The 10056-nt window shown below is 36.2% G+C and overlaps 1 protein-coding gene across 3 annotated transcripts; it reads left to right on the forward strand.

The window, feature by feature from the left end:
• Positions 1-391: 391 nt before the first annotated feature.
• Positions 392-9848, forward strand: LOC140841267 (probable inactive histone-lysine N-methyltransferase SUVR2). Of its 3 annotated transcripts, none has more exons than XM_073208547.1 (11): positions 392-527; positions 3952-4184; positions 4286-4327; positions 5169-5201; positions 5339-5921; positions 6401-7488; positions 7608-7873; positions 8230-8296; positions 8413-8463; positions 9169-9265; positions 9568-9848. In XM_073208547.1, the coding sequence occupies exons 1-11, from the start codon at positions 422-424 to the stop codon at positions 9582-9584; spliced, it is 2583 nt and encodes an 860-aa protein (XP_073064648.1). In that variant the 5' UTR covers positions 392-421; the 3' UTR covers positions 9585-9848. The 3 variants fall into 3 exon arrangements, with proteins under 3 accessions (XP_073064648.1, XP_073064649.1, XP_073064650.1); XM_073208548.1 differs by having other exon boundaries at positions 9571-9848; XM_073208549.1 differs by having other exon boundaries at positions 393-527; positions 3939-4184; positions 9565-9848.
• The last annotated feature ends 208 nt before the right edge of the window (positions 9849-10056 follow it).

The following is a 10056-nucleotide window of genomic DNA, read 5'->3' on the forward strand; positions in this document are numbered from 1 at the left end:
TTACAAAAAAAATCAGTTCAATATTCATAAAAATATAATAAATATCTTGCATGTAAATTATAAAAAACAAACCAATGCTGCTTGCTCAACTATACCAATGCTTGCCCACAATTTATACAAACAAACTCGCAATTCTCAATTATACAGCCCAATACTTGCTCACAACTCTCAAATATATAGCACAAATGTGTTGTGTTATTTATCCGTATGTCTGCCACGTGGATTTTTCAATTAAAATTAATTTTTTTAAAAAAGTAAATAAATACAAATCTGAAAACGATTTTTGTATGAGTTTTGAAAGTGCAATATTTTTATATTAATTATTATTATTATTATTATTATTATTATAAAAAAACCGTATGTATGTGGCCAGAGTGTTTTGGCTCTGAGATGTAATGATATATCGTGGCATGCTGATGTAATGATTAAATTTCTTCCCTCTCCCCTACACATCACTGTAGACTGCAGAGCTCCCAAAAATTTAACTATCGCGCAGCGTAAGCCCTCGGAAGAGTTTGTGAATGCTGGTGAGATTTTCATATGTTTTCCCCTCTATTGGTAAATACTTGTGTTGAAAATTCTCACTCTCTCTCTCTCTTTGGATTTTTTAATTCAATTTTATTCCCTTTTCGTGCATGATGATTATCGTTCCGGTGAAATGCTGTCATTTCCGGCATGGGTTGACTTGAATCTTGTTCTGGAGATTAATAAAATTTAAAATCTTTAGTCTTTTAACTTTTTTCTTAAAATTTTGTGTTTCAATTTTTAAGGGTTTTGAGGGTTTACGGCGACTACATTGTTTTTAAATGCATGTGTTTCGCCTTTCTGCCTTTTCTTGCCATGAAACTTGTCTTCTTTTCTCTTTTAGTTTTTGCTTTTCAGGCGTTCTTGTTGGGTCTATTGCTACTATATCGTGGTTAATCTCTACAAGTTTATTTAATATTAGGGGTTATGGCGGCCACATTTCTTTGCCTTCAGTTGTGAGGGAACTTAATCCACTCTATCTGCATTTTTAATTAGTGTACTTTTTTACACCATGTTTTTTTCATCACTGTTGTAGGTTATATGACAACAAATTTTTTCATTCACCCGTCTGTGAGCATATATTTTGTTTCTGCTATAGATATTTGGAATCTTATTATCTGACCAACTCTAGACAAAGATTCCTTTTTCCCACCTTCAAATATCTGGGGATTCAAGGCACTGCCTCCTTCAAATTGTGGAAATTGTTTTTTACTAAGGTGTTAAATTTGAAAATTTTAAATTTCTTATGAGGTCCAATGACTAAATTAAGGTTCAATTTGGCTACTAATCTTATCTTATATCTGTTGTCTTAAAAGTACAAACTAACAGTTTGCAGGAAATCATTATCAGCCTATTCAAGCGTTTTGAAACCTTTTTTGAGAAGTTTCTGGTCCTTATCATTCTGAGGAATAAATCTCGGCTTAGAGCACAGTCAATTTCATGTGTCAACAGTTATTGTTGATCACCTTTGTTCCTTGCTTCTGGATATTACATATTGATTACTGCACGCTGAAATAGTAGCCACTGTTCACTCAACTTAGGTATTGGAGCTGAAACTTTTCAGTTTTTTATTAGGTTTTATAGCTTGAAGGGTCAATTTCTACAGCCATCTTAATTGGATGTTGTCTGGAAACCAACAATGTGTAGTACTGATAAATCATTCTCAGTCTATTCACGAGTCTAAGTCTTTGATCAGTTTCTGCTATACTATTTTCATAGTGAGGAACATATCTTGGCTTATCTTAGGTGTTATTTGAGCTCTCAGCATTACTGTAACGTCATCACCCGAGTCACTACTAAATATACAGGCTGTTAAGCATGCATAATTAAACTTGATAACAACAATTAAACAGCGGAAGCCAAATAACTTAATCATCTTATAACACAAACGAAAACAGTACAATAATCTCAATCTAAATCGGCAATACAACCAAATCGAAATCACAATCATGCACGAGAATACAAGAAACTAAATAAAACCTCCAACGGATCACCACAGAAAACCCAACTGCTCTAGCCACTGTCCTGACCTTACGAACCGTCCAACTTAAGACTTGCCCATTGGAATGGGGGGTGTCCAAGTTGAAAACAAAGACGTGAGCGACAATCGCCCAATACGAGAATGTACGAGTATACAAACTGATATAATGAATGTGAAATGCAATATGCTCGGATATCAAGGATCAAATCAAGAATCTCATGCTCAGACTAGAGACGTCTGAGTGTGTAGTCTTTGATATGTTTTGGCTCCCGCACTCATCATCAAGACGCGGACCTACAATGTCCAAGGTCATCAGAACCCGCAAGTCCCGTTTGACATTGTCACTCTCGATACCCAACCATCCACAATACAGAACAAGGCTGAGCGGCCCCAACAAACGAGGTATATAATATGTCAAAACAGTAAAACATGTATTATGCAGCAGATAAATATGCATCATATAAGCGTATATATAATGCTTGGATATCTCAGTCAGTACATCACGTATCTCACTAAAACAATTTGAGTGAAAGTTTACTCGTCTGAAACTAGACAATACCAACATATTGAAATCACTATCATGCCATATCCAGAATTGCTAAACATGCTTCAACGGATGACATCTCGATCTACGTGTTACAATTCACCGACCCTTACTCGAGTCGACACTCGACACTAGCTCCGAAGTTTCCCGACACTAATTTTCTTTCCATCTGTAATATTTACATTTTGGGTACTTAATTGAGTGTTAAAAAGTTCTTGCAGTTCCAAACCATAGTTATGAAAGGCGAGCGCCTGGCTGCGCCGGCCTAGGCGACAGGCGCAGCCAGGCGCACCTGTTGCGCCTGGGTTATAACCCAGGCGCACGACGTTGCGCCTGCAGAAAGGCGTGCGCTTGTGCGCTTTTGTATAATATGATTTGTTTCAATTATTTCAATATATATAACTCAAGCCCAATAAAGTTAAAAGCCCAATAACAAACAAAAGCCATGTTTAACGTTTTAAAGAGCCCTACAATCTACATGTGCCGGTCTGTGAAATTTTTTCTGTGTATGCGCTGCGGCCTCTCTACGTCTCAAACTCTGTTTCTGTTCGTCTCTCTCTGTTCTAGTGTGCTACATTATCTGTTAATTGATTTTTATTTATATTATTTGTTATTTTTGTGAATAAGTATTTAATTTAAGTAGTATAAAATACTTTATATATGTTGAATTTTAAAATTTGTGTCAAATGCGCTTTACTTCGATAAAGCGTGCGCTTTACTTCGATAAAGCGTGCGCTTCGCCTCGCGCCTCACGCCTCAGGCTCCAAGACACTCTAGCGCTTTAGTGCGCCTTGCGCCCCAAATAACTGTTTCTCCGGCACATCTTTATTCCTTAAATGTTAGATCTCTGATACTTGTTTAGAAATTTAAGAACCTATTTCAATTGTGAATCCTGGTCACCATAAATTTAGATCTTAAAAGGCCAAGTGAAAATGAAAAACCTTTAGAGTCAAACGGTCATATGGTCGATATGGTGACATAAGTTTTTTTGTTTTTTAAAAAATTTGTATGCATTGGCAAAATATAATGAAGAGCCAGTATATCTGCAGCAGATTTTTTGGTGTTGTAATTATTTTACCCGCATTCTCGTTGATGGTGGAGAATTAGTGTTCTATGTTAGGGAATTAACGTCCATATTCAGTATCCTGGGCCTGATATTGAAAATTTACACATGCTTCACTGAAAAGTGAAAACCATGCATGCATTTAATTATTGGAAAAAATGGTGCAGAGATCCAGGATTTGGCTTTTGATTGTAGTTATAAGTGAAACGGTTATAATTCTCATCAAACTGAATGAATTGTTGATGTACTGTTTTCTGTATTTCTGGTTGGTTTTAAAGGTTCCTTAAAACGAGTAATGTTTTCTGTTTTTCTGGTTGGTTTTAAAGGTTCCTTGATTAGGGAAAATTCGGAAAGCTAAAACTTGGGACACAAAATATCTTCAAATGAGCAAGGAAACAAAAAAGAAAGTTGCAGGTGCCTTTGATGCTATGAAGAATCTTGGGATCCCTGCAGATAAGGTGAAGCCTGTATTAAAGAATTTGCTGAAATTGTATGATAAGAACTGGGAGCTTATTGAAGCTGAGAATTATAGAGCCCTTGCTGATGCTATATTTGAGAGTGAGGAAGCAGAAGTATGTATGTGGACTCAGTCCAAATAATTTATTTCTGCCTGTTTTGTTTCTAGTGTTTCTATGCCCTTCAATTTTTTCATTTCGATTTTTTATTATTTCAGACATCAAGATCAAGGCATGCAGAAAAGCTGGCAAACAATGAAGTATGATATCTTTTTTCATGTGTTATACTTAATTGACAATCACTAGTTGTACTGTAAATAAATATCCGTGTTCCACTCATTTTACTTCTATTTTATGACTCTAAATTTGTCAGATTTCCTCTATGTAGCACAGATAACTTAATTTTTTTTTTTGAAGTATCGGATACGGATACGGCACGGATACGGATACGGATACGACATGCGGATACGCGTGTCGGATACCTCAAAATTCTTTTCGTTGACTTTGTTTAGGGCTGACCAGCCGGATACGTTTTGGACACGGCGATGACACGCTATGGATACGGCGTGGATACGTTTTTCGGATACGTTCGGGCAAAATTGCAAATATTTAAAAGTTTTAGGGGTTAATTAAAAAAAATTAAAATTTCTAGGGACTAAAAGGAAAATAATTTAAAATAAATTGGGCTGAGTTTTTAAATCCCTAAATACATTTGTCTATCTCTTTCATTTCATTTCTGCTCAAGCGGCTCTCAATTCAACCGATATGGATGTTTGATTTCTTTTTACTTGCTTAAGATGGATTTTGCATTTAATATTTTGTACTTAAAATATTATGATTAATGAAATATTACATCTATATCTATAATTTTTACTTTTCAATACTAAATTTATATGAATATAAATATATGTAATATTTATGTATATTTTAATGATTGTCGTATCCTAACCGTATCGTGTCTTATATTTTCAAAATTTGACGTGTCACCGTATCCGTATCGTATTCGATAGGTTACTCGTACCCGTATCCATCCAACATAGGATTTCCCATGTGGATAGGGTGATTAATGGTGCTAATATAATGATTTGTGTCATCTGTCAGGCTGCAGAGCACTCAAAGAAGAATGTGAACGAAGTATGGAATTTATTTGCAAGAGAAAATGTGCTTCATCTTGAAAGTCGCAATAATAGTTGTACTCATACTGTTAACTTCTATTACCTTAATTTTGATTAAACATTATGACGCTGTACTTGCTTGATTAACCTACACAGAAAGAGGACTACTTGGAGGAAGATGCTACTGAAGAGCCTGAACGGCCTTTGAAAAGATTGCGACTAAGATACCAAGAAGGTCTAACATCCTCTATCAATAACTCTAGTGTGCCTGTAACTCCATTAATCATACCTAAAGAAGAACCAGATGTACTACCAGAGAACCAGGCTCTGAATCTAAATCAGTCACAAAGCAAGGTGGAGTCATCTCAGCCTACCCCTGCAAACCCAATATTTAAATCACAAGCTGGAATGTTCCAGTCACTTGGTAAAAATAAAGGAAAGCAGCCAGTTTCTCCCAATTCATTAATGGTCCACGAGAGTTGTGATCCCAGCCGGCCCAGTGACTCCCAAGGACGTTGTAAAAATACCCCCTTGAGAATTGAATTCGAATCTCCTTCTCATCCAATGCAGCTACTAGACAAAGGAAAGGGCTCTCTTTCTCCAATTCCTGAGAAGTGTTCAGCCTCTGATAATTCGATGGTCACGGTGCATCTCCAGGAGCCAAATATCGATCCTGATACTTTTCAGACGCTCAAAAGGAAAAACATTGAAAATCATGCTTTAATTACCTGCCATCCAAGTATGTCCTTTTCTTTTGTTGTAGGCACATTGTTTTTTTGATTAATTGGATTAGATTGTTTTGATCTAGCTTCTATGATTCATTTTGTACGTACAATGGTTTTCTGCCGAAGATTTTGGATCAGTGATATTCTTTTGCCTTTCTCAGAGATTCTGGTTATTACTAGTTTTATTGGTTTATGCTTTAATCATTGCATGGCTAGTGGCCTATTATTCGATATATTTTTTGTCCCAATGTAGATCAATTTTTAAAATCTCTTGATTGTGATATGGTGGTTTCTCTACTTTATTTATTTGTTGCATTTAATTTGTAGCTCATGCTTGACACATCTGTATAAGGTTATCTGCTACAAGTTTACTTTGAATAAAGGAACTATTGTTCTATGGATTACAGATCAATGGGCTGCACTGTTATCTAGTACGATGGTTACATTCAGTTAAAATGGTGGTTTTGATATATCTCAGCATTTCAATTGACAGGTGAAAGTGATTCAGCTATTGGACAATTTCCACCATATGAAAGGGCAGAAAATGGCAATCATGCAATGATCTCAGATGTACACTCTTCTAACCTTGAGATTGCTTCCTCACCTTGTGGAGAGGTAAAAATATTGTTGAACTGTGACTTGGCTCTTAGAAAGCCTGACTTCCATATGCCTTGTCTTGAAGCTGTTCTAAAATCTGTGGAGGATAATTTTCTGGGATCATACAAAACCGTGGACCCAAAAAATTTCGTGAGGAACCTTATGCAAGAAATGTGTGAATGTTTTTTTAGATTTGGAACTGAATCCACTAATGCGTCACCAGAAGCCACTGGTGTGACACCCGCTAGCGACTTATTGAAGAATTCTTCTGGAATTGTTGATTCTCAGTTTGATGCTGAAATTATTCTGCCCAAAATGTTACTAGCTCTTCCATCTTATGATGGCCTTGGCGAAGGTTTACGGCCTAACGAGATGGGTAGTGGCGAGGATCATGGAACAAATGGAGAACTTCAAGACAATGATATCGAAGGCGAGGCTAGTTTGATGGTTGGTAAGGAGTGCTTGTTGACTCGTGAAGGGATCATGTTTTTTTATGATGCTATTGACATATCCAAGGGACAAGAAAAAGTGGCAATTACACTGGTAAATGGATTCAATAATGAGTGCACACCATCTTTCTGCTACATAACACAAAATGCTGTTTTCCAAAACGCGCATGTAAATTTTGCTTTAGCTCGTATAGGAGAAAACAAGTGTTGTTCGACTTGTTTTGGTGATTGCCTATCATCGTCTACACCCTGTGCTTGTGGGCTTGAAACCGGAGGTGAGTTTGCATACACTTTGGATGGCCTCGTTAAGGAAAATTTTCTTAGTGAGTGTATTTCCATGAGTCGAGATATGAAGAAACACTGCCAATTTTTCTGTAAGCTGTGTCCTCTTCAGAAATCAATAAATCAAGATGTTACTGAACCTTGCAAAGGTCATCTCATGAGGAAATTCATCAAAGAATGCTGGTGGAAATGTGGCTGTAATAAACAATGTGGCAATCGAGTGGTACAGAGAGGAATAACTTACCGGATACAGGTATTAGTGTGGCTGGGTCTTGAGTTCCCCCCTCTCCCACAACCCACCTACCATTGTTGGCAATTTTTTTATAGAAGTAGCCTGATATTTCCATTTGTTTTTCTTATCATTCATTTTAGGTGTTTATGACTGCCGAAGGAAAAGGGTGGGGTCTACGCACTCTGGAAGACATTCCAAAAGGTGCATTTGTTTGTGAATATGTTGGAGAGGTTTTAACCAACTCGGAGCTCTTTGATCGCGTTTCACGGAGTCCTCAAGGAATGAAACATTCATATCCTGTTCTTCTTGATGCCGATTGGGGTTCTAAAGGAGTGCTTAAAGATGAAGAAGCTCTTTATTTAGACTCGACATGTTATGGGAATGTGGCAAGGTTTATTAATCATAGGTAACTTCGTTTGATATATTGCAGTTGATCTGTTGATGTATTCCATTTTCGTTTTCTCTTTAGTTATACTGGTGGATCTTCCATCTCTGTGATCTGTGGGAGATAGATTTAGGTATCTAAGTTTGGATTTATGTAAGCAGCTCTATGGACTTGGTTCATGAAAGGCTTCATACGCCTTTTGAAACTTTTTTCTTGTTACACCATGATGTAAATAGTTAAGCTTGGTGCTCCTTTCTATTATGCTATAAATGCTGGTGTTGGCATGCGTTCTCAAATTACGTTATCTTTCTTTCACACTTCTCAAAGACAAGAAGTGTTCCTGACATCATTTTCTGCCCTTTTTCTGATAATGTTAGATGCTATGACTCAAACTTGGTGTCGATACCAGTTGAAGTGGAGACTCCTGACCACCACTATTACCATGTATCAGATCTCTTATTTTTGTGGCGTCTTTTAACTCTCTCCTGTTCCACAGTTTATGGAGTCACGGATCTTAGTCCGCATTATTAAAATGTTATTTTTTTGGTGACCAAACACAGCTTGCTTTATTCGCTACAAGAAATGTGAAAGCTTTGGAAGAACTCACTTGCGTAAGTAGGTTATGTTTTGTGTATCTGCAGTGTACAAATCTGATTTCCATTGTCGTAGAAGGCGAAGTTTGAATGTTATGTATGTAGCATATTATATGAGGAATTATGTAAGATAAAATTACTTTGTTTTGATGATTGAATATTGGATTGGTGGTTCTGAACATTTGTGTGGAATACTGTGTAGCATTTTATATCAGGAATACGAAAGGAAAGTCTTCTTGTTTTAACAGCCAGATTGTTCTGGTTAAAATTCTATTTGAATCTAGTCCTAGAATCAGATGATAATTCAATCCTGTAGCTTGACCGATTAAAAAACTGGTTTGTTGACTGGATGCCATAAATTCCTCGGAGTTGAAGAGGAAACGTAAGATTAAGTATCCTAGTACAAAGTTATGGACAATCAGAGAAAGAAGAAAAACAATAGGGGATAAATTAAGTTTAAGTTTCTGCTAAAATCATTTGTCATCCATCAAGTAAGTTATATTTTATCACCCAATTTTCGGTTTAAGTTTTGCCAGATGCTCCAGTTTTTTATATGTAGTCTTTCCTAACTGACCATTATTTTAATGCATGCTTGTTTTCCTTAATGTGGCTACAATGATGCTGATCTCGTTTTTGTTTTCTACCACCCGTTACTATGTTAATCTCAATTTTTAGAAGTAAATGGGCTTTTTGCTGAGAAGTTTCACATGTTTGAAAATGCAGGACTATCGCATGGATTTTGATGACAATGACCATCCAATTGAAGCATTCCAATGTCTTTGCGGCAGTAAGTTCTGCCGCAGTATCAAGCGTTTGACTGGTAAGTACAAAAAAAGGCTCCACTTTATTTCTCACTGTCCATCTTCAGTTTGACCTTTTACTGTAGGGTACCCTAACATCTTGGCTTTCCAATTTCTGCATGTTACTTTCTTGTAATGTGTTAAAAAAACTTAACAAGTGATGATCTATGTTTCGAATTGGAGGTCAACCGTGACCTCAATTTATTTTTCCAATACGTGTTTATATTGGATGTCATACTCAACTGGTATTGACAGATTAATTTGATTTCATGACACTAATTGCTTATTGATTTTCTTACTTGCCATTTGTGCTTCTTACCAGCAGGTTATGGACCGTAGGATCTAGCTCAAGAAGACGCCGCCGAGGGGTGTATTTTCCCTACCCTTTTACTAGGGCTTTTGTCATATCTAGTTCTAAGTTTTTTGTGACGTATTATGTAGCAAAAAACACTAGCCATGGAGGAGGGCTTCATCCCAACTTTTCCTTATTTTGTTTTTGGTGTCACTCAACTTTTGGTTAAGAGAACAGCTTGATTTAACTTGAGAAGTTTTGGGATGAAGTTTTTCATCATATTTTATGAAAGAAGTGGATTTGGGCTTAAATTCCAGACTTGATATTTTATTAATCACGAAAATCTTGATATGCTATATATCTTATGTAAAATAGAACTACTAGCATATAAAAAAAAGGTAAGATAAATTAAGAAGCTATAAATATTTTTGATTTCCAAATTAATAAAATTTTCAAAATATTGCTAATTAATGCAGTTATTTATAAAGTGTATATTTTCTAAGGATGTGAACAAAAAAC

The sequence above is a fragment of the Primulina eburnea genome, chromosome 9 (assembly GCF_022965805.1).
Source record: "Primulina eburnea isolate SZY01 chromosome 9, ASM2296580v1, whole genome shotgun sequence".
Classification (NCBI taxonomy): domain Eukaryota; kingdom Viridiplantae; phylum Streptophyta; class Magnoliopsida; order Lamiales; family Gesneriaceae; genus Primulina; species Primulina eburnea.

What these genes read in the sequence shown, in the direction of transcription:
- LOC140841267 (XM_073208547.1), top strand. Translation starts at nt 422, where the DNA reads ATGATTAAATTTCTTCCCTCTCCCCTACACATCACTGTAGACTGCAGA. An exon ending in GAATAACTTACCGGATACAG is followed by an intron (nt 7,489 to 7,607) that starts GTATTAGTGTGG and finishes CATTCATTTTAG; the next exon opens with GTGTTTATGACTGCCGAAGG. An exon ending in CTTTGGAAGAACTCACTTGC is followed by an intron (nt 8,464 to 9,168) that starts GTAAGTAGGTTA and finishes TTGAAAATGCAG; the next exon opens with GACTATCGCATGGATTTTGA.